The sequence below is a fragment of the Chaetodon trifascialis genome, chromosome 5 (assembly GCF_039877785.1).
Source record: "Chaetodon trifascialis isolate fChaTrf1 chromosome 5, fChaTrf1.hap1, whole genome shotgun sequence".
Taxonomy (NCBI): Eukaryota; Metazoa; Chordata; class Actinopteri; order Chaetodontiformes; family Chaetodontidae; genus Chaetodon; species Chaetodon trifascialis.
Genome location: NC_092060.1, coordinates 25,391,812 through 25,417,040, shown reverse-complemented (window position 1 = coordinate 25,417,040; position 25,229 = coordinate 25,391,812). Strand labels below are relative to the sequence as shown.

The 25,229-nt window shown below is 40.7% G+C and overlaps 2 protein-coding genes across 3 annotated transcripts; one reads left to right on the top strand and one right to left on the bottom strand.

Moving 5' to 3' along the window:
• Positions 1-561: 561 nt before the first annotated feature.
• neil3 (nei-like DNA glycosylase 3) lies at positions 562-10,146 on the top strand. Of its 2 annotated transcripts, none has more exons than XM_070963037.1 (10): positions 562-746; positions 849-958; positions 2,069-2,203; positions 2,597-2,810; positions 3,764-3,838; positions 4,941-5,107; positions 6,736-6,899; positions 8,357-8,771; positions 9,084-9,264; positions 9,659-10,146. In XM_070963037.1, the coding sequence occupies exons 1-10, from the start codon at positions 642-644 to the stop codon at positions 9,839-9,841; spliced, it is 1,749 nt and encodes a 582-aa protein (XP_070819138.1). In that variant the 5' UTR covers positions 562-641; the 3' UTR covers positions 9,842-10,146. The 2 variants fall into 2 exon arrangements, with proteins under 2 accessions (XP_070819138.1, XP_070819139.1); XM_070963038.1 differs by having other exon boundaries at positions 589-746; positions 9,132-9,264; positions 9,659-9,964.
• Positions 10,136-25,229, bottom strand: aga (aspartylglucosaminidase). The gene is made up of 9 exons (XM_070963039.1): positions 24,922-25,229; positions 21,548-21,701; positions 18,300-18,412; positions 16,808-16,920; positions 14,726-14,834; positions 14,210-14,285; positions 13,732-13,839; positions 11,645-11,778; positions 10,136-10,359 (listed from the first exon to the last, which is right to left on the bottom strand). Exons 1-9 carry the CDS (start codon positions 25,028-25,030, stop codon positions 10,259-10,261), a joined length of 1,017 nt encoding a protein of 338 aa, XP_070819140.1. The 5' UTR covers positions 25,031-25,229; the 3' UTR covers positions 10,136-10,258.

Here is a 25,229-nt window from a genome sequence, read left to right as displayed (position 1 = left end):
TTGCAAGATGAAAAATCTAACAGTGCAGATCTTTAGAAACTATAACAATTTAAAGTACTTGACATGTCTACAAGGGTTAATAACAGCTTGTATCTGGGAATTTGGTTTACATGTTATTTCTTGACTGAAACCTGAGCTATATAATAAATGAAATAAAGAAATTATTTGATTATATTTCATGTACTGAAATCTTAATTCATGTATTGTCGTTTGATCTTTTCTTCCCAATGATTTTACTTTTTACTGAAAGTTCTGATGTTTTGATCAGTGAAGAATAGATGAAGTAAACTGTTGAGGGTAAGGAAGTAATACGCAGGTCTACAGTAGTCTACATACACAGCCTACTTACATAATGAAAACATTTATAAACCATATGTGCATTCATTAGTGCAGCGTTGCTAGTTGCTTAATTTCCAATAAATACACGTTGAAGAAAAAAGACATTTTTATAATGTATGTACCACTTTCAGAAAAGATAAATAGGTTAATGCACTGTGAGTTTGCGCCTATTCAAGCAACGCCTACTTCCGGATACAAACCGTACTACGCATGCGCAAACTTAAACTGTGTGGCGGGTAATCAAGACGACAGCAAAGTATTTTAGCTAGTAGATGGACTGCCTTTAAAGTCTACATTACACCATGGTTGAAGGTCCAGGCTGCACATTAAATGGAGAGAAAATCCGTTCGAAGGTCCAGAAAGGACAGAAATTAAAAGAAATCAAAGGCAGTTTGATAACTTCGGCGGTATGTTATGTTGTTATTCTGTGCAGCACGTTATCGTCAAGCTAACGTAACCGGCTGCGGCTACATGCTAACCAGTGTTGTTTGTTTACCGTCTCTTTACAGAAAAACGACTCCGGGGGAAATGCCTTCCACAGCCTTTGTGGTTGTCAGTACACCGGTGTTGAAACTCTGGGAAAGGAGCTCTTCCTGTACTTAGGTGTAAGAGCATTGAGGTAATGTAGACTGTACAGCCAGGCAGCTAACATTTGCTGTTACTTTATCTTCGGATAACTCCTATTTTAGCCAATGCTAGCGGGTATTCTGTTACCGGTCAAATCACGTGAGTGGGAATTAATGATATACTGGAACTGCTACGTTTTCTGTCATATTTAGTCATATATTTTACGTTGAATGCTGTCACCAAACACAGTGTCTTCATCATATTAAAGCTGACCTTACATAGGCTCACTCATTTTGATAGCTGTCGTTTTGGTGTACCAAAATCTGTGACCTGTCAGCTTTTTTGACATTAAAGGATCATTTACATAAAAAAAGTAAAATGTATGCGTTTGTATGTTGAAGGAGCAAATCGGAAAAAAGCCAGAAGAACAAAATGAACTGTTCACTCTTTTCATCCTGGATGACTGTAAGAAGGGCAGGCCAATAATAATAAAATCCATCTCAATATATAGACAGAAGTAGATAAGAAGTACCTGTGGAAACTCAATTAAGAAACTGGTTATTAACAAACTAACTAGACAGGACTGTCTGTTTTTGGCTGATCTAGCCAGTTAAATGCCCATTAAACCAAAATAACTTGCTACATTGGTAATGTAGAAATTGTAAAAATACTGTGTGGTAAAATTCAGTCATTGATTTGCAGCACAATGGTCAAAGTTTAAACCGTCATACAGCTATAATTTTAAACAGCTGACAAATATATGCTTTCTTTCGCAGTACATAGAAGTCTGTTTACCTTCATATAGCCCAATCCTAATTGGAACTAAAGTTGGAATAATAATTAATCATTAAATAATAACAAATCAATCAGTCCTCTTTATAAGACTGGTTGATTAATGCATATATAGCTGCACTGGTGTGAGCAAGTAGGTAGAAATGTTAGTGCCTTGTGTGAGAGTACCTCAGCAGCTCGCCCAGCTCTTGATAGACACACACAAGCTATTGCTAAATTGGACCCTGTGACATTTCAATTACACAATGGAGTCTCCAACCACCAGGCCACCTTTCTGTCCTTTGTCTGTCAAGTCTTATATAAATTCAGACATAGTATCTTTAAATTTGTCTTTTCTTTGCTTCTTTCTTTCATGCTCACATCCTTTTAGAGTCCACTTTGGTATGAATGGATCAATGCGTATAAACCCTGCTGAGAGGAAGGATAGGACCGGCTCCATACCAGCACTGGAAATCCACCTGAGTAACGACATTGTGTGCTTCTTTGACAGCACTGTGGAAATAAGGTAACCGGGACACCAGCATAGCCCAGATAGATTGAGGTGACAGAAGTTCACCTTGGGGTATGAGTCTCATTCAGTGAGTATGTCCTACATTAGGCTGTGTCTGAAGACAGCGGCTATTGTTCCATGAAAAACACAGTCTTTCTGGCTTGACATTTGTCCTGTTCCTTGACTGAAAGGTCCTGGTGTACTGTTCAGTAGCCAGACAGACACTTATTTCTACTCTCTGAAAATTTCACCTATGCTGTCCTATCTCATAACAAACAAACTGAAATAGAATATATATAACAAAAACAATTTTGAAATGTATAATTTCAAGAATGCACTAGTTGACCTTGTGGCAATAGCCATATATTTTCTCAGTTCTTCCAGTCCTATAAAATTGTGTGCTTGCAGGTTGACAGAGGACTGTGAGCAAAGGGTGAGGGCTATGGAGAGTCAGGATGTGTGCTCCCCCAAGTTCAGCTTCTCCCGCTCTGAGGAGGCAGTGAAGAGCCAAACTAGCAGGATGCTCTGTGACGTTCTCCTAGACCAGGCCGTCATGCCGGGAGTCGGCAACATCATTAAAAACGAAGCACTGTTTGACTCGGGCCTCCACCCAGCCGTGAAGGTATGGAAAAGATGATGGATTGTGTTCAGCACAGGAACAAAAAGGGGGTAAAAATGCAAGACAACTCTCACAGAAAAAAGTTTAAGCCCTTGTTTTATGGAGCAATGCACTACAATGAGGAGGGTGAAACAGGCAAAAGACAAACAAGCGCATTGCGGCACATATATGCCTTCCCCTCGGCGTACTTTGGAAATGGAAATGTTTCTCATTTTATTATTTTTATGAATGTTTTTGTCTGCATTGAGAGTCAAATGGGGGTTTCCCTCTGATTTATAATATATTATATATTACATAACACCACTCAGCTACTTTCTATTTCTTATATGAAAATCACATCACATGAAATGTGAAAAATCCAATGCTTCACATTGCTCTTAGGGAATATTTTCATTAGGAAAACTATAGAAGAAAAATGTGATTTTTAGAGTGACCTATTCACTGCCAGTGAGAGACACTTTGCAGCATGAATACTTCTATTACTCAGCTATTACCGGGGGCTCTGCTCTGCTCTCCTTAGAAAGTATTAGATGGGGTTTAAGAATATAGCACACTGGACCAAAACATTAATCTAGGACTTTTGGCCCCTTCTTTTGGGACCACTGAATCTTTATGAGCCTCTCCTCCATTATTGAGCCCCTAGGTGTCTTGAAAGAGCTACAAGTGCTGTGTGTTTGTGTGCTTTAGGTCCTTTTTTACACTGTGCGCACCAGTCAGGTCCTTGCTGCCTGGGCTGCAAGTGTTGGGTATACGTTGTATGTCATTTTTATCCACTGCATCATTTTAAATCCAGTTTTTCATTCATGTCAGGCATTTTTATTGTTTATTTGCTTGTATTATTGATTTGCTGACTGTGAAGCGCCCTTCGTCTCTGTTTTGAAATGAAGAGCTATACAAATATGATTTATTCACTCCCTGGCTGTGATCTGTAACTAACTGTGCTGCTCCTTTCATAGGTTCAGCAGCTGACAGATGAGCAGATCCACCACTTGGTGAAGATGACGCGTGATTTCACTCTCCTGTTTTACAAGGTTACACGCCTGTACATCAATATCAAAAACATGTTTATTTAAACTAGCTTTGGTGGCACTCCTACATTCGTATGTCCATGTACCAGCGCTGGGCGATTCATCAAATTTTACTTTCAATTACGATTTGGGCTTCCAGCGATTATGAAAACAAGATAATCGAGATAAAACGATTATTGGGCCGCATTCCATTTCGCAAAGATGCTCTCGTTTTGTCTTGTGTTATGAATCCAGCGCACCCCTTTCCTGTACAGCAGTGTGCTTTTGCCTCTCCTTAAAAGTCCAAACAAACTCTCAGTCAGGATGATGGAAAGAGAGCCTTTGGTCAACAAGAACGGTAAAACCAATTCAAGTTCTGACAGGAAGATATGATATGGCACACAGATGTGCACACACACACTCATACACAGTGAACTTATGTTGGGAGAACAGCAGGCAGGGATGGTCTTTACACACTGTGGCACTTCCAAAACCTTGTTCAAATAAGGTAGAAGAGCCCACACAGGTGACAGCTTGCAGCAAATACATCGGCTCTCTACAGTGATGACTGTGTGCGTAACGTGCCCAGAGCTGACTGTGTGTGGCCGGTCGCCAAGCACGTTCAGGACTGAATGACTAAGACAAAACTCAGGGCACAATGCTGCCCATGATGCCGCCGTATATATTACATTGATTTTTTTTTTTTTTAGGTGAATTATATTTAAATTCTGTGTTAGAAATCCAGTGTTAAAAAGACATTTTGTCAAAGTTTAGTGAATGTGTGATGTTTCCAAAGTCAGTGAGTAATTGTGTGAAATCATCGTGATTAATATTAAGCAAAGTAATTGTGATAATGATGTTTGCCATGATCAAGCAGACCTGGCTTGTATTTGTGGGTCATTTTGCTGACACCTCATTTCGATTGATTTCCAGTAATGAATTAACTTAAAATCCTGTGTTGCTGAGGAAGGAGAGCAAAAGTCAATGCTCTGCTGTGTAGAGAATAGACAAAACAAATATTCCTGTTCATGCATAATAGACAAGTGAGGAAAGGTGAATGTTTTTACTTGTTCTCTTCATCCACGTCGTTTTATTCAGTCGTGTTTGCCTTCCTCATCTCGATCAGTGTCGCAGATCTGGCTCTCCTCTCTACAAACATTACAAAGTCTACAAGCGTCCCCAGTGCGGCCAGTGCCTTCATGTCATCACAGTCTGTCGTCTTGGAGACAACGGCAGGATGACTTACTTCTGCGAGCGCTGTCAGAAAGGAGATCCCAGCGAGGTTGATATCAGGTAGAACTCCTCGTAGACATTTGGCACTTTGACTGAGAAGATGCTGTCTTGAATTCTTGTCAGGACTGATTCAAGTTTGGTTTGGCAGTAGTTCAGAAATGTTTAATACCAATAACCTTCCCAGTGCCTGAAGTATGATAAAAGCCTAAAACAACACTTTTTACTTTGCCCCTTTTCCAGTTAAGGGAAGAATTACTGTGTATCACAACTCTACTCCACTAACTGTAGATATTTATAGTTTGGCTTACATTAAGTGTAGATGCTTTTTAAGAATTAACAAGATGATGCTTAACCAATACAAATAAAATGTTCCAATGTAGGATAAAACATTTTTGTCAGCTTTTGATTCTTCTTAATAGATTTTAGACATAAAATAGATTTTAACACATCAAGTTCTTTATTGAAGTGGAGCAGTCGATGGCAATTAAATTCTTAGGCTGCCTCCAACCATGCTCGCACAGTACAAATGAAAAAGAAAATCATGCAAGACATACTAATACCAAAAAGCAACATGGAACAGCTAGGTGTCATTTTCCTTTGCAGAAAGTTCCAAAGCCTTTTAGATAATATGTTCAAATTTATAGAGGCCATCTTTGCAGGCAGATGGGCTTGGCAGGGAGTGGGAAGTGTTATGGGGGAAAATTAATGCGCATATAAGGCTGTGTTTGCCAGACAGGGCACGGGCTCAACACCTCCTGGGTTGTGTTTGAGCAAAGCTTTGCGAGGGGTTAGAGCCTAAAGCCCTTACAATGCATTACACAGCTGATAAAGCAATCTGTGAGGAAAGTTTCCTGAGAGCCATTGCTACTTTCCTCCTCCATGACTGTTGGCAGTGCAGATTTGCCTTCTTGTCAAACACAGTGGAGCTTCATGTCGGAGCGCTAACGTGTATGCTTAGAGCAATTATATGAAACACACTGCATATCTTCAGCCTCTGCCTGAACTGCAAATGTTTGTCTAGTTAAAGTTTTCTCTTTTCCTGTATTTTCTATAATCAGGTTACAATAATAGCAGCTGAATAATTCATATTTTTTGCTCATTTGGCATTTACAGTTCCAAGGACTAATTGCTTGTAATATAAGTAATTAAGAAAATTTATGTTATGTGTGCTCACATTGTGAATGACTCTGAAAGTATTCCTCATCTTAAAGCACAGACTGTAAAGTAATGAAATAAAACAGCAGTTTTGTCAGATTTCCCTGAATGGATGTTTTCTGCAAATTTTCCAAAGGAAGTTAAGCTCAAGAATTTTGGACATTTTGCTCAATGTGTTTGTTTACTGCCTTTTGTTCAACAGAAGTTCAATACAATGTTAAATGAGTCAACTCAATTAATTAAATAAGGCTTGTTTCTACTCTCTGCTTTGACATGGCAAATATAGCCTCAGCAAATAACCCCCATATTTCCAGTTTATTTCTGTAGTTTCCCATAAATTCCTGTTAATTCCCATGCGAAATTTCTACCTTGAACATAATAATTTTGCAACCCTAGTGTGCACAAACAGAACCCGAGTTCTGTTTTAACACAGTAACATTATTTCAGCTTCAGTGCACATTTCATTAATTAGTAAACGTGTTTCAGCAACAGAAGTTCATTACTGTTTTCACTCTTGTGTTTCCGTTATCCAGTGAGCTCCCAGTCAGAAACAGCCTGATTGGCTGGGCCTATAATGAGAGAACCAATAGTAATGTGGCTAAGAAGGAGGAAGAAGACTGGGCCTGTCAGCTCTGCACACTCATCAACCAGCCGGCAGCAAAAGCCTGTGATGCATGCCTCACTCCAAGACCTGAGGGTGAGTGAGATGTTTTTTACAGTCTCTGAATTTAATGGGGCGTCAGAATGTCCTTGTTAGCAAGAGATAAAATAATAGTAGCTGCAGCTTTGCTCTTTAGATGAACGATCCCATGTACCATCGGCGATTAAGTACTTCTGAGCAAGGCACCAAACAGCAAGCTGTTGAAGAGACACTGCAGTCAAGCAGGCTGGCTTAGTAGGTGTGTGTGTGTGTGTGTGTGTGTGTGTGTGTGTGTGTGTGTGTGTGCGCTGCCGTGCGAGTAATGAGCGTGTTTCTCAGTTGGCCATTTTTCTCAGACTGTCTTGAGATAAATTACAGCAGCAGTGAACTAGTGTTTGAAAGAAATGTCCTTGCGATCTCTCTGTTGGAACCACCAAACCGCAGCTGAATGGTTTGCTTTGTACTTCTTGTACTTCATAGTTTTTATTTTTTAAGGATTATGCTCCCAAATGTAAAATGAATCACATTTTTTTAATGATAGCTGTTTGAACAGCTGTATGAGATTCACTCATGTCTACAGTTTGCCCACGGTGCAGTTTTCACTTTACAAGCATGGGTACGTTTCTGACGAGCATATGTCAGCGTTACATTTTGGCTTTGATTCCTGCAGTTGGTTTCCATAATGTTCTCATTCCAAACAAAACACAAGTTGGACAGGAGAGAAACTTGCATTTTCAGGCATCTGGATACATTTATGGTACTTTTCAAAGTAGATTTGAAATAATTTGACATAAGAGAGATAATTATCACTTAGATATTTAATTGTCTTTTTCTGTTTATCGTCAAAAAAAAAAAGAACAATCCCCCCGGATTAAACTATAGTGCCTGAGTTTTAATGGTGTTGTTCTGTACTGTGCAAAATGGGAATAAATACGAGTGGAGTCGATCTCTAAATGTACGCCTGCATTTTTTGTCCTTTAAAATCTGTGGAAACGAATGATGGACATGTATTTCTCCTGGAAATGATGATAAAGCACACGTTCTTTTTCAGTATCATCACGATTTGCATTTGTTGTTTCATCTTTTACTGTTGACCACTGAGCTGCTCTGCTAAAACAGCTGGGGGTTAAGTGCCTTGCTCAATGGTACTGTACACTAATGGTAGTTTTTGAGGGATGGAACAGTAACACTTACTCACAGCTCTGAGTTAATGACCGTTATGTCAGACATTGTAGTTTACCATTACTGAAAACATGCACTTATTTCCAAAGTTGTATTATATAGGGGCTCATTTCACAGAATTTTGCATGAGGGCATCTTCAGCACGACAGATTGTTTGGCATTTTATTTGACGACACAGCGCAGCAGTCTGGTGCTTACTGGTAAATTTTATGGCAAGCTAACCACTTAAAGCTAACAACAAGCTGCATTTTATGAGAGCAGCCAGTGCATCAGAATAAGCTGCAGCTGCTGAACATGAAATGAGTTTTCTCACTCTGGCTCCATCTCCACAGCCCACAAAGACGACATTAGCGCTGAAGCATCACCCTTCACTGCTGATTTGATTAAATACCCCTGCACTGCCTTCAAGAAGCCACAAGAGGAGCTCAAAGTCAACTGGAGGTCTGCATTTGGGACTTCCACCCTTGTTTTCTCTGACTTGAGCAAGAAGCCAAAGCCTGTAAACTCCCCGCTCTCCCCAGCCGGCAGTCATTTGAATTCCTTGGCGGCAGAGCGAGGTTTATATAAATACAGTGTCTGCCAAGGGACAACAAGCCCCAATTATGCCTCTGGTGGCTGGCAGAGGCAAAGTGCCGAGCTCTCCAATGGGGAATCACTGGCCTCCTACAGTCACCCATCCAAGAAAATGAGAATTGATCACAGTCCCTTTCTCAGTAACAATGCTCAAAATGGAACCCCCAACTCATGGTGAGTGAATCACTCGCTTGGCTATTCATGAATAAGTTTATAATAAGAGAAGTTTTTTGCAACTTCGTGGAGATAAGTGGGATAAAAAAGCATCTGACTGTGGAATTTTTAATGCAGCATTGTTAAAAAAGCTCAGATTGATGAATAGCCATAGGTGGATACCAAGCAGATGTGACTGTTACCAACACACATCATCACACACGGGTGAAGAGAGGTTGTTTGCTCACTAATAAGGGTTGATGTGACAGGTATACTTGTGTTTTATTTTCAATTTATTTCAAACTAATAAGACTGTTTCTTCGGCTCTGTCAGTACACGCAAAATAGATGCGACAAGCCGCAGCTCCTCCATTTCTTCCAGTCCCAGCGCTCCATGTTGTGCAGCCCATCGTCGTCCAGCTGTCCTCAGAGTGGTCCACAAGGAGGGGGAGAATAAGGGACGGCAGTTCTACGCCTGCTCGCTTCCCAGAGAGACTAAATGTAACTTCTTCGAGGTGAAAATTATCTTTTATCTCTGTGGCGTCATGTAGCCTGAAGTGACTTAATTTTTTTAATAATATCATTAGTTTTATCCTTTCATTTGAAACATTGTCGTATTTTCAGCATCAACTGTAAATGCCTGAAATTTTGGAGCGTTCCACATCTTTCCCAGTTTTTTGTTGCTCCTGTCCCAACGTGTTGCTGCATTAACTTCACAATAAGCAGATATTTACAAAAATCAATGAAGCCGATGAGGTAAAATGTTAAATACATTGTCTTTGTACTGTTTACAATTGAGTATACATGAAAAGGGATTAGCAAGTTATCGCATTCTGTTTTATTTCTGTTTTACACAGTGTTCTTGGAATCTCATTTGTAAGTTAATAAACCTTATTTTCTCTGTTGCAGTGGGCTGATTTGCACTTCCCTTGTTGTCACCACGGGAAACGCTGTTTAATGAGGACGGTTCTGAAACTCGGACCCAACAACGGCCGGAATTTCTACACCTGCAGCTCTCAAAAGGGTAAACAGTGTGACTTTTTCCAGTGGGCAGACAATGGACCAGGGGTGTCCATCCTCCCTGGTTGTTAATGTGTTTCTGCAGTGCAGTACTTGCCTACATGTTCACATACATAAATCAAAACAGAACGGGACCCTGGACTCATTGTCCTCATGATATATGCACATCGTACCGAACCATACATTTAATGGAGAATGTCTTTCAGGTCATACCACTTGTTTGTACAAAAATATTGCACCTAATCAAATGTCTATTTGCATTTTATTTATATCCTGTCATATCACTGTCCATCTTTTAAGATACGTTTCAAAGCTGTCACAAGAAAATGTGATAATCTAAACAAGTCAAAGCAGCAACAATTAAAATTTCCAGTGACACATGGGTTTTTAATTACTCTTTATTTCTGAATTAAAAGCAAAATCATCAGAATAAAAACACAGTATTAATTTACTGATGTGTATGAGAGGTGCACACAGTCATACACCTTTTTAAAAGCAGTCGACTGATTTCAGGAGTGGAGTGTCCGACTCTGAGTTTGATACCATGTAGTGGAACTGGGGGAAGCCGGGGACTTTGTTACAGGCCGCACCTTCAAAGAGCAAAACGTTACAGGTCAAACTAAATCTCTACTGCCTTTGCATCAAGGCCCCATTCAATGCTGGTATTAAAATGTGATCTGTGTAAAGATCTGCTATTCAAATACTAACAAGTCTCATCGCATGCACTTTATTACACCTGTTCATCTACACGTTTAATGTCTGCATTATGTTCTGATGTAATTATTCATACACACCGTGTAAAGCAGGCAGTATGAGTGGAAGTGACAACAAAAACATTTTAGTTGTCGGGTGAATAGATAAAATAAAAATACCGGTTGTTGAATGGGTGATCTTAAAGGTGACCTGTGGAGTTTCAGACTGTTCGTAGCACTATGAATCATCTTTTATGAGCCAACTCTTAGTTTATTTGTCTTGCTGTACACGCATTCTTCCTAATTCGACAGAGCGACAGGTGGCAGTAACTCTCCAGGATATGCAGCAGTGTGTAAACAAATGCAGTGAACAAGATCGCAAGCGACTGAACATGCATGCAAACAACTCAGGCTTCAGAATACCTGAAAATTCAGCTTTGCGCATGTTTTGTGAGGAAGGAAATGCAATAAAACACATCTGTTAGACCTCCACACAGTGCACTTTGGTGAGTAACAAGAACAACGTAAACCAAACTTTGGTCTGTTTACAAGAAAACTCCACGGGGCACCTTCTTGACTTTTCTTACAGACGTGAGAAATGGCATGGCACTTAAGCTGCCACACTGTTGTCATGGAAACAAAGCGATTACTGGGTAGAACAGGCTGTGCTGAGTTTCCGGTGAAGACTGGATGTCAAACTTTAGATCAGAAAACACTTAAATGTAACTTCAGTGAAACTGGGCTGTTTTCAGTACGGTTAAAATTCTGCTGACAAATTTTACCATGAATCTAAATCTTTGCTCTTCTAATTTCAAACCCTTTGACAGCTGTACTGTACATTGAGCACTGGTCCCCTGAGCAAATTTAAATAATTATATCAAGTCTGATGTTAAACGCCCTCCAAAAAAGATTGTTAAATGCGTTCTAATGATGACCATTTAAAAAGAAGATTACAGCAACCGGTTTTATTCTACATAAGGATATTTTATCTGCTCAGGCCTAATTTACAAAAGATTTTTATCAAAACATTATCATGGAAGTTGAACATGCTTTTCGGCACATCAGAATTACTCACAGAAACTTGCATAGACCGTGCTTATCAATATGTCTGTGCGTGCACATTCATGTGTGTAAGTTGTGTGGCTTTGGCGTAACAAAGGCAGGTGTGAACCTTAACACTCACCATAATGGCCTGTTGTGTTAGCACAGATGATGGCTCCAAAGAACTCTGAGTAATGCCTCTTGATTCTGGAAATGGCCGTCTTGCAGGCTGCAGAGGGATCGGCCCCCGTCCTCATCAGCTCCACGGCCAAGTAACTGTTGGCAGGATTACACGAAGCACACATGAGGCGAGCTAAGGAGTGCTCTCAGGGCCACCAACCAGGATGATGATGGGGATGTGCGTGTGATTAAGGCGTGGGATAAATCTGACGCAAACACATCTCAGTGTCAAGAAACAGTGATTAAATCTGACTAAAACACGCAGTATTCCCACCCTCCCTCCATGACATGCGAGAAAGTTGTGACACTACATTTTAAGTGTTCACAAGTGTGAGTAATTTACCATCACTGCAAAGCAAATAGCTTGCTCTTCACGGATAACATGGCTGCCATTAACTCCATTAACCTGAGGTCAAATGTATAAGACAATGAGCAACACTTTGCAATTTCCTAAAACAGATGTGTGTGGGATCTTAAAGTGTGAAATGTGTCGTAAGGCTGCGTGACTGGATGAACATATTGGCACTGAGTACATCACCGGTTGTGTTTTTTTTAGGGGGGTGGATGAATTCGTCATTTATTTTGCTAGTTTTAACGTTCCGCTGATCAGCGACAGACTTGTGTTCAGCGAGTTAATCCAGCAGCACAAAGAGGGCATACAGCACGGAGAGCCAGAACAGATGGTTGATTTTGGTCAAACCAGAGTTGGAGATTGTTGTAAGACTAACCAAGGCAGTTTGAATGAAGCGTGTCTTAGGATGAGTTGGTTGTGATTTGCTGGATGTAATATTTACTTTCTTGACATTTTAGGGGTTTATTTATCAGACTAAAAGGAAAAAAGAGCTGCTGGGGTGCGCGCGCAATCACTAGAAAATGACATGACAAAGCGTCCAGCCCGAATGTGCATTCGCCTAATTCCTCAGTGAATACTTCTGACAGGAGATGTCCCATATCAGCACACAAGATAGGAGGCATTTTTGTGTAAAATTCCTCTTTTTGGAGAGCAGTACTCATAGCACTCGTTAAAGTTAAAATTCAGGACAGGACAGATGCGTTTTTGAAATGTCTCGTCGCTGGTGATGATGCGTTACCGCTACATTTTGACAGTGATGTTCGCGGGAAGCCTTGCAACGGCACATGTCAGTTAAAGCACCTGGATTGCTCGGGAAAATGTGGGCACGGAGAATGAATGATAAACATTCTTCAGTCCAGTGGCAGCAAGGTCTTCTCGAAAAATGCAGCCTCCAACGGTTCAAGGAAGTGGCTCAGAAAACTGATTGAAATAGGCAGCCCTGAGGTGTGGCTGTGTGTGACTGAATGTTAAGCTGAGTGCAAAAAAAGGAAGTGGTGTGTGTACTCGCCAAACTATCCTGGAAAAATAATAAATCTTAAAAAAAAAAACAACCAAACCCTTGTGAGATTGCCTTCCTCTCACAGCCTGGAAACAAACAGCAGCTTAAGTGAAATCTCGCCTCTTCTGTGGAATGTACAAATGACAGTTTTGGGGCAATGTAGTCACGCCTCCACTCTTTATAATGCTATTGTTGCACTTGCAGCAAGAGGCTCACGCCAGAAATTGGCTGTTTAAAATGTACACGAGTCACAGGTGTCAATATTCTGTGAAACACAATTCTTCTGTCCGGGAAAAAGCCACGTAACAGTCCTATTATTCAAAAACACGACCGGGAAATAAACCCTGGTCAGGTCGCATGAAGGAGCTGAGATCCAGTCAGCAGGTCTCATTTAAATGCTGCACTGTTCCCAATTTATATTAAAATAATTTCCTATTACAAGTAATCATCCATCAGAAGTTATCAGAGGAAGGAACCATATCTGCTCACACTGAAAAATAAACCCTCACGTACTTTAGGGGATTCTTCTTATTCTACTGAGACAAACATGTAGGTGTAGGATTCTTTTTAAATGTAGCATTTTATGGCTTTGTGGCTAATTTTCTTCCATGCCGAGACTCAAGGTAACACCACGAGGAAAGGAATTTTTAATTTAATAGGCTTTTTGTTACACACAAAAGGAGGATGGGTGAGGCACCTTGGCAGAAAGCGCATCATGACGTCTCCATCTCCAGTCGCTGCAGCACCACCGGCTGAGCTATCTGCATAGGCCCCTGCCCCAACGATAGGAGAGTCCCCGACTCGCCTGCAGGACAGGAGTAGACCAGGACTTAAACATGAGACCGATACTTCATGTACTCTTTAACTCTATTTTCATTATCATCTATAAAACAGCCACCGCTTCTGTGCTGTAACACTCAGCTCTGCAACATCATCTCGTTTATTTATTACTGCAATGCACTGTGGGACCTTTTCAAGCAGTGGGGGAAATCCTTAAACCTAAATCTTAAGTACTTAGAACGCAGTTATTGTTCTTTGTTATTAAGAAGCATGAAAATGAAGTCATAAAACCGTAGAAATGATTTCTTTTTATGCTCCCAAAGGCAAAAAACAAACGTCCTGACAACACATTTTTATGCTCACTTCTCAACATCTCCAGTACATCATCCACATACCCTGGAACTTTGTGAGTTAGTCCATTGGTGGATGTACCGGCGGCCACGTGACCATCTTGATCAAGCACAATCATCCCTGGTGCAAAAACAAAAGAGGTGGTAGAGAAACATCAGCAATCATCAGCTTATCCGAGGAGCTAACAAAGTCCTTTAAAGCCCTCTCTGAGTTAGTGCTTATCCTGCTGAAGGTTTTTGTGAGCGTAACACTAAATTCCCAGCAGCTGCAGACGCCCTGATCGATACATAAGTCTAGCTCAGACGACATTAAAAAGGAGCCAGGTGAGAATTTTTTATAGATTTGATCTTTTGACAGGAACACAAATTCAAGGCCTGAAAGCTTAACTGTTCCCTGCTAACCTCTACTTCGCTACTGTCTAATGTTCCTTTTGGGCATGTTACGCTGTTAAACTCCATCTCATATCCCCGTCTAGCTTCAGTCAAGTGCCTTAATTCGAAACTGTATAAAAATGCCTGAGGAGGGCTGACTTCACACTCCAGATAACAAAAAAAACCTACCTATGGTGTCGTGGGAGCGAGTGTTAGCATGCTGTGCCCTCTTGTTCTGCTTCAGTGTCGCCCTGGGCTTGTAGGGTCCACAGGACTGGGAAGGATCTGGAAAGACATTCTTTTGACAGGAGATAAAATGTCATCACTATTTGCATCATGCCATTATCCTTAAATTTGATTATTCTAAAAGCACACAGGCAAGACCGTGATGTAGTGAAATAAAACTATTCCTATTAATGAAGAGCAGGGAGTTTTGGAATCTCTAAAATCTTCTTTCCAGTGATGGATATGAGCAAAACATCCCAGTTTAAACTCCTGCTGCAGCCAAAAATCATATTTTACTGAGACTGACAGCCTGCTGCACCTAGTGTGTGGTGTAGTTTGACAGAGGGTTTCCCTGTCACTACCTCAAGGCGTCTTCTCTGCTCTTATGACTGACTGAGTTTAGCAGCTTGACCTGCGGGGATGTGTGAAAAGTCAATTCTCCTCCTTTGATGTTACAGTGGGATGCTTGGCGAATAAAAAAAAAAGTCAAATTTGTCATTCGGGCTGAACGGTAACAAACATGGACTTGGAGCCATAGAAGGTAAATGTTGAAACAAAGGTCTTTTCATATGGGATGTGTGCCTGTATCAGCGTAGGGCGTCATGCCATCAATAAACCAAAGTTGGAATCAACTACTTTGTTTTATTAAAGTGCCTGTGCATTATTCAGAAAGCAAAGTCTGTTATATTCTGTTTCTTGAAGGTGAAGGTAAAACCCTTGAAAACAGTTTCTTTAGTTATAAAAAATTCAGACAGTTGTTTTCCGGTGAGCTCGGCAACAATCTGAAAATCTATGAGAAACTGCCACAAGGATTACACAATGTATGGATGTACCGAATGGCTTCATGTACGGAGACCAGTGCTGTGTTCTCTCCAGGGGCAGACGCAGTGTTCACATCCTTTACTTAAATAAAAGTACTGATTTCACACTGAAAATACTTCACTACCTGCATTCAAAACCTTAAGTATTATAAGTAAAATGTCCTAAAATTACAAAAAGTAAAAGTACTAATACGCAGTAAAATGCTCCCTGTTCGTGGATTAATATTACTGCTGCATTAATGTGTTGTATTTTACTGCAGTAGATGTTTATGGTTGAACTAACTACTTTATATACTTCTGGGTAAATTAATGTTCTATAAAATCATCATGTGCTTTTAGCGTTACTGTCCAGTGAGAACCACGAATCTCTAAGTAGTCAACTTTTCTCTCCTGTTTTCAGCTTTGTGACATTTGATCCAAGAGGATTTTTAATAGTTTATTCGTCTCAGGAAGCAGGAGAATTTTCTGAGCCTATACAGGAACACTGTCCTCAGTTCATCACAAAATTTTGGAGATACATGGTTTTCCCTGGTGAGGAAGTTGTTGGAAATTGTAATCTGAAAAGTAACTAAAGCTGTCAGACAAATATAGTGCAGTAAAAAGGACAATATTTAACTCCAGGTTGTCCTGGAATAAAAGTATAAAGTTGCTTCCAGTTGAAATAATTAAGTCCACGTACCTCCAACTGTACTTGAGTAAATGTACTCTCTGATCAGTTTTTTGTCTTGTACCACAGTTTTCCTGCGCATCCTCACCAAATCGACCAATTTCTAGCAAATGTACTGAACAAATACAATGATTTGGTGTGAACAGTTCAAGGAGGCTTTGGGGAAAACTCAGATGGTAGAAGTGGTCATCTTTGTCTCACCCTCGACGACTGTCGAGATGACCTTGAATAAATCATTTCACTCCAAAGTTTCATAGCGAAGCTGCTCGGTGGCCATCAATACACAATACACGACTGTTGGTATATTCGATCAATAGGACACTGCATGCTCTCTCCGGAATGATAACAGACTTAAAAGGAAGGAATAAACCTTATTCTAGAGATGTTGAGGCGTTATTGGGGAAGTTTCAAAGTATAGCAGCAAACCAGAGCTGTAGGGCATCACCTCTACCACAAAAAGCTGTGAACTACTTTGGTATGCCTGTCAATTTCCCTGCTTAATATCAATCTTTCAGAAGCAGCACGCCCGTAGCCAACACAAGTGAGGAAAACACACACCTTTCGATAATTAGGTTGGCAGTTGCCCTTCAGCCACTGTGAGAAAATATTCATAGATTTGTTGGTAGTCAGGTCTTCTGCGACGAAGCCCATGTTTTCAGCAAACACAGAGGCTATAAAGAGAGAAGTAATACTTTCAGGTCAAGTTAGACATTCTGAGGCGCACTGACCTTGGATTATAAGAAAACAAAGGGTCAAAAACAAAAGCAGGAACCGGAGGCAGTCTCCTCTCATTTAGGCTTGTGGCTTCGGCTTGTGAGGGAGGACGCGTCTGACATCGCCGCCGTCCTGACCAGCAGTGACCTGACCATTCCCGCAAGACTGACGGTTCAGTAAAGATGAGCATTTGATTTCCTGAATTCAATTTCACTGGGAAAGAAGTTTTTCTTAAGATTTCTTTACCTGTAAGCAAAATTATTAGACGAAAAAAAAAGACACTTTTCACAGTGGGGGAAAAAAACTTTCCACATTGGCCTTCACTTTCCTTTTGATTGCTTGCAGAGACCCTCCTCTTCACTCATCTACTCTTCGCTCTCACGCAGAAAACCGAAAAGAACTCTCATGTCGCATGTTTCCTTTCTGGGCACACAATCATTCTATTGATGTTCACGGCGTCACACGTAGCTTTGACGCGTGCAATCAGTGCTAACTGCTGATGTGAGTGATTAAAGCTTGTTCAAGTGCTGGGGGGGGCTCACAGAACATAAATGCCTCAGAATGCTTTGGCCATGATGTGACAAGTGTCTGCTCAACATAACTAATGCAGATTCAAATATTAAGGTGTCTCCATTTATTCCTTTTTTTAAATTTCAGACTACTGAACTGCATTTAAAAACTCAGTTAGATCTCTGTTGGCCGGTTTTACATACTGTGTGATAATAATTAGAATATAAATTCTATTTGTAAAAGTGCTTTCATATGAGGAATGCAGCTCAAAATGCTTTAAAACGAAGAAATTACATGCACCAAGTGCTTCCTGTAAAGAAAAAAAAAGTCATATCATGAGCATAAAAACAGGGATAGAAAGCCATAAATTATGTCGTAGTAAAAATAAGGATGAATAAGAGAGAATGCATAAGAAGATGGAAAATAAAACCCACCGAATAATAATAATAATAATAAAGTAAAAAAAACATAGGACAGAGAATGCATAAAATCAAGTGAAATACAGTATGTTGTTCAATCGGCAACTGGATTTCAAAATATTAAAGGGCCACTTTATGCATCCGGCAGTGAGGTTGCAGATGGCCATGAGAAAAGCAAAAGGCGCTTTCTGGAGCTTTTGTTTGGATTGTCCGTTCTGGGCTACTGTAGAAACATCAAGCAAGCCCCTCTGCACATACAGAGCTCGTTGTAAGGTAACGAAAACACTTCTTATTTTCAAGTGATTGTACACTGATGAATAGATATTCCACATCTGCCAGCAGATCCCCCTTTAATCTCACACCGCTCTTTAGCAGTGACCATGATTTGGCGATTGATCCGCACATACCTGACTCTCCTACCAGCAGCGTGTGGTCAGTTCGCTCCATCACAGCTCTCGCTACTCCAATGGCATTCTTGATTCGTCTCAGATCTGCAACTGCACCCACCTCCATCGTATCCCTGCTCCCCAAGAACACACAGAAACCTAACGTGAACACTGGTTTACTGGACACAACTGGTGTCTGTTTGAAGGTCCCCCGTGGAGCTTTCTCTGTTTCTGCATCCTCGATTCCTTTCCTTCATTCCAATTTCACACAATGAGCCGTCATTTTAAAGCGGCATCCGTTAGCTGTGGCGCGTGGCACGGCTTCGTCGTGTGTTAGAGCCTCCTGCTGCATTATGATCTCTGTCAGATGAGCGTAACAGTGCTCATGACAACTTAAATATATTCACTTTTAATTGACAACATGGCATAATGTGACATGACTGTCATACATTTTTTTTATTTAACACACACTCACTCACTCTCTCTCACACACTTGTGTTTCCATCACTTTTGGGGACATTGCATTGACAGACATTCATTTCCTGGAGACTAACCATAAATCCAACCTTAGCCTTCTTCACCCTGAAATGTGGTGATTTACATTGTGGGGACTTGCATCTTGTCCCCATAAGGAAGGCAAGTCCCCACAATGTAATGACGTAAACAGATTTATGTCCTTGCAACATGAGTAAGACATGGCTACACACACACACACACACACACACACACACACACACACACACACACACACACACACACACACACACAGAGCAGTCAATAGTAGTAGTAGTGTTTTTCAGATGCCACAGACAAACACAAATACTGCTGGCTCGGGGTTATTATTGCCATTAAGGTTATGTTAATACTGATTTATAATAGATGTGATAGCTCTGAGCGTTTCATCGTCAGTCCCTGTCGGACATGATCTCAGATTGATTTCAAATGTGCCCTACGGTTCCGACTACAACGGGTGCTACACAAACAGTGAAGGGCAGAAAGTTTGATCGTGGGTTTGATCTTTCTTAAATAACTAATACAACTTATGAATATGGAAGCATCACTAAGACTGGTAGAGTCCTGCTCCCGCCATGTTTGCATATTCTAGCTGTGTGTGACGCCTCCTGCCTCTTCTCTCCTCCTCGCTCCTCTTCCCTCGAGATACATTTCGGGAAGACGGCGTCCCGAGATCGATTTCTAGGTCACGGAGAGAGGAGAGGAGAGGAGACAGGAGAAGAGCCCGACGCAGGTCCCAAACTTTCAAGAAAAATCGTCTCGGCAAACATTTCACGAGGAGGGAAGTGCATTCGTCACATTTGTTAGACCTCAAGGATGCACACGATGTGTTCAGGCAACACTGAATGTGAACATTACTTCTGTTTGTTTACAAGAAAACTCCACAGGGCACCTTTAAAGAGGCAGCGGGTAATCTGTCTCCTGTACAAACCAGAGCTGTGACTAGTGCAGACTGCAACAACAGGTGCAGGCCTCCAAACCCCCTCCCCCACACACCCGCCACTCCACCCCCTTGATAAATAGCTGGCCAGTGATTAACAGAAATAGTTTCCATAACATAGCTGATTAAGCAAATCAGACCAGCGGTGATGGAAGCAGTGTCATTTTGTTTCAGAAGCCGTGTTTAGATATTATTTGTACCTCTTGCAAATTGTGGTTGAGATCAGCTAATTAGTGCAATGAGTCAAGCCCATAAAGTGCTACTCAGGCTAACATTACAGTCCCCAATGGCTGATATGTATGAATTAGCCAATTACACAGAAAAATAAAAACCCTCTTTACACTGTGATGCATTTTCTGAAGCAGCCTGTAATAAATGCATCTGTTAAACCTGTAGCACGATGTTCAGAGGTTTGTTTGTGTCAGAGCGAAGATGGCTGAAATCTCGCTTTTTTTGAGGCTGCAGCTTGTGGTGGTGATGTAATGAGTTGCATTATAGAGAGAGAGAGCTTCAAATATTTATCCACCACAGCAAACTAAAGTCTCTAGAACTGCCATATTCTCCCAGACACGCTATCAAAAATTGAACATTGTATGTAACTGTATAAGTTTTTACAGAACTCGTATTCATTGCAGCGCCGTTCTTCTGGATCGCATTAAACTGTGCAGGTGTTTCGATTCTTGTGCTCAGCCAAAATGTGCCGGTGCTGTATTTCTTATGCGGCTATATTGGATTCTGCGAGGGAGACTATCTTTTCCCCACAATGTATTCATGACTATGTAACCAAAAAAAGTCAATTTTCCTGCAAAATGGAAGAAGGAACATTCCGCAGAGTAACGACAAACAGCTTGCTGCTTTGTCTGTCGTCATGAGCTGACATTTGCCTCCCGCGATAACTTCGGAGTGTGTAAATGTTTGCACTCAAGGACTTAATAACTGGCAAGCTTTCAGATCCTAATGAGAATCTTAATTAGTGCTTTATTAAAGAAAGGCGGGCTGGAAAGGTCAATCGGTTATTGCTCTAAATGTTAAAGATGCAACACCAGGACAAATTGTAAGACGGTTGTACAATATGTTGACAGCTGCAGGTTCCTAATTAGACTGGTCAAGATTTAGGGCGTTTTCAATTAAACATGCTTCATTTCTGATTTGAAAAAAACGGCCACAAGCATTTCTCTGCTCACTGAAAGCTTCTACTAAATGTGCTAAAACATAAGATTTGCCAAAGTAAAGTGGGCTTGCACGGTCTTACACAGCTGCTTACAGGTTGCACACATTGCACATTTTCCATGCTGCCGATTTTTACTGCCTTATTATGCCTCATTGCAAATAATTTTTACTGTGTGAGGGATGTTGCACAAACTGCTCAACATAATGGACAACACTTCACGTCCCCTGCGCGACCTGCTAATCGCACAGCAGAGTGGTTTCGGTTGGAGGCTTCTTCAACGGCGCTGTAGAAAGGACCACTACAGGAAGTCATTCCTACCATGGCAATAATGGCGTGCAATGACTCCCTCTGTGCAGGCACAGGAGGGACTCTGCACATTCACCCTCATTTTGCACTGTGAGAGCTCCATCGTGTTGTAATTCTAAAAGTATTTTGAGCAATGTTTTTGCATTTTTTTTTTTTTTTTGATCTAGTATGGTAGTTTTTATGCACATTTAAAACAGTATTTTCCTGACCCAGCTCATGTCAGCTTAGTGTAAGTTGTGTGTATGACTGTAATTTCCCTTAGGGGCACAATAAAGTACTCTATCTTTCTATGTCATCTCCTATTTTTGCTTTTAATAACAGCAGAGTTCCATGCTTTACCCGTTCATGATCATGGCGTCCAGCGTGGTCTCTCCAGACTCATCTGGGCTCCCGCCATAGCCTACACTGCCATCACACTGCTCCACTTCACAGCGGGCGCAGCCTCTCTCCACTGCATCCAGCGCTGATCCACCGGACTGCAGGGTACCCCAGGCTGAACACAGTGAAACAACCAGGCAGTGACATGCTGCAAAACAGACGTTATACCCAGGAGAGGAAGTAAACAGTGCGACAGGCAAATGATATTAGTTTTCTCCTCATCCTGGGAGACGGAGGTAACGCCACTGCAAATCTAGATTTAACAAAAAAAAAAAAAAACAACTGACAGCCAGGCTGAGGAAGAAAGTTTGATCTGAGGAAACATTAATGTGACACATTTTTACATCCTTTTTTATAACATTGGTGACAGCTAATGTTAAATTACCTGATCGCACAAACCAGATATTGCTTCGGTTGAGTGTAATATGCAATAAATCTGTGCTGAATTAGGGTTCAAAAGATTCATCTATTTTTATCCTTTAAACGTCCAACAATAATAAATCTCCCGGCTCGCCTGTGCTCGCCTGGAGATTGTGATTTTAAACTGTTAAATGTGTAGGGTAAATAACTAAATCTGCTTGCCTGCTTTACATATCTGGGCAGATGGGTTTAAGGTTCAGATTGATGACCAGTACGATGGATTCCTCGTAAACGGTGAATGCGAGCTGCTGACAAGCATTTGGTCACTGATCCCCCAAGTGCCCGTGGGGGATCAAAATACCAACTGGTAGCACTGTCACCAGCTTGCCACTAAATTCTCAGACCATTGCACTGTGTTCAGCAGGATACTACCACAAATTCCTCCTCTTATCATTTCTGAATTATCCATCTCTAAATTGTGTTCTTCTGCCATCTTTGGTAAGTTCTCATGTCTCCGGATATATATATATATATATATATATATATATATATATATATATATATATATATATATATATATATATATATATATATATATATATATATATATATATATATATTATACTCAGCATTACAATCTTTTCACTTAGAAAATGCAGCAGAATGGAAGAGGAGATTAGCCTGCTATTGTCAGCTGCTCCTGTAAGCCCCCAAAGGGAAAGAGATCTGCATGGGCGGATCAATAGTAGTGGCTCACAGACTACACTTTTAAATATCTACCCGCAGAACAGATAGCTGGGTACATTTTTCATTTTCATACCCACCTGGGGGAAAAGAGGCGATGTACATCTGATAAATTAAAGGGTATCCATCTATCAAATGGTGAGATTTTTTAGGTGAATTTAATCACCTGCGGGTTTGATGTGTTGCTTGAGATGTTTTGAACACCAGCTCTATCATTTTTTCGTGTTAAGCCGTGCACCTGGTGGAAATCCACTTGACAGATAAGTCACAAAAAAATGCTGAAATATTTTCAGTTTCAATTTGAACATGTCCAATGTATCATCCTGGAGGAAATCAAATAGAGTGGAGGCACTCCTGGCAATGGCACTTACGTATGAAGCCTAGTGGGTTCTGCCCATTTCCTCTCCCCCATCTACGACTCTGATCTTACACACTGGTATGCTTAAGCTGGTGTGGAGCCACAAGTATACAGCAAAAAAAAGTACTTTATAATAGAGTGAGCGGGAAATCCTGATAATACTGGTTATGGAGCCTGCCAGGGATTGCACTCCACCACACACACATACACACTCTCTTGCTGTCGGTCTCTTCAGGTGATGGAAAATTGGTCAGCTCAATCGTGCAGCCATTAATAAACGTTAAGATTAAGACAGAAACCAACAGGATTGCAGCTAATTATTTTCAGTATCCATCAATCTGCTGATCATTTTCTTCATTAGCTGATTAATCATGTGGTCTATAAAGTGACAGAAAACAGAGAAAATGCCCTTCACAGTCTCCCAAAGCCAAAGGAGATGTCTGAAACTGTTTTTTTTGTTTGACTGACAGCCCAAAAGCTGAAGAGATCTCATTTACCGTCACATATGACGGAGGAAAGCACGTCTGAGAAGCCGGACCTGGGGAATGGCTGACATATTTAATTGATGAATGACTCAAACAATGAATCCATTATTAAAATAGTTGCCAATTAATTTTCTGTCGACGGACTAATCCTTCCAGCTCCAAACAATCCGCCTGAATTCTAATCAGGAATAAGATGAAAAAAATATTAAGCAAAAACTACAACCGCTGCTCTGCAAGCAACACGACTGTCTGACTAGCTGCTTTTTAAGAATTTAAAGTAGATGCATTTCAGATGATATCCCAGAATAACAAATCATATCAGGCTGTCAGCAGGAGGACGGGTGATATCCCACCTCTGCTTCTCTCTCAAATGTCACGGCTCACCTGGCGCTGCCATCTCTGCAAACCTAAGTAATTGTACACGGTTTGTATACATTCATTTGATTGTGAGGCTCAATAACCAGCATTGGGAAAAAAATTTTCCAAGCATAAAAATATTTTTTTGACATCTTTTTAAAAAACACTTTTGAGACCATTAAAGATTGAAAATGCCATTTTGCTGTGACACTAATACTAATCGTTCATCTGCTGACCAAACTACAGTATGCACTATATTGCATAATTTCTTGCAACTGATCTGTTGTTATTGTAATTATTTAACGCACAGACACGTGCAAAAATAATGCATTAATGTTCAAAACAATGTAAACAAATACTTCTTTTTGCCAGTGTTGGCATTTACTCAAGTACTCCACCTGTTCAAATTTGACATACTTGTGCTTTGCTTGACTACATGACTTACATTTTAAACTTTAAAATACTCCACAACATTTGTCTGACAGCTTCAGTTATTTTCGGATTGAAATGCTTCATAGCATTCAGTCCAGTGAAAAGCATGTATGCGTGGTTGTATGTCCTAAGCTGGTTTTTCTCATGAAAAATTGACTTTCTAAAACATTCCTGGATCTCACCGGACAGCACTGCCACAAAATATGATGATCTTATAGAATATGATGTATTGCTGTAGATTAAACTACCCAGCAGAATGTAAAATAGCTCTGGTGATATTAATCCTAAAACCTCACATATAAAACACTGACAGGGGGCATTTTACTGCAACAATGACCACTTTCACTTTTGATAAAATGAAGTAAATTTTGCAGCCAACACAGTTTTTCTTGAGTAAGGTTTTGTATGCATTCAGGACTCTTATTTGTAGTTGAGAAAGGAAAGGATCTGAGTACTTCTCCCACCACTGGGTTTTGGGTGGCGTTACTTCCATGTCTGCAGATTTTGGCCCTGGTGTCACATGACTGAACTCCAGCCTGACTTCAACTTTTGACGCAGTTCGTGTAAACACACAGTAACGGAGTCAACGCACGTCCTACCTGCAGCCGTTGCATTCTTGAATGGCCAGGTGTTGATAACGACAGGTAGCGATGTATGCCCAAGCGGAAGCAGTGACGTCAAAGCAGAAATCAGGAGCGATATTAACATCTTATCCTGACCAAACGTTATATGAGCATTACCACGACACAGAGGTGATTCCCTCTTCTTTGCGTAATGTCCCCGCAGGCTGCCCAACAGCGCAGGCTGCTACATGTAACATCTAATTAAGATTGTTCCCTGAAGAGAAACGCTACACTTTTGCTTTACTGAACGTTACATTTAAACTTCCTTGTTGTGTCACGTGTTC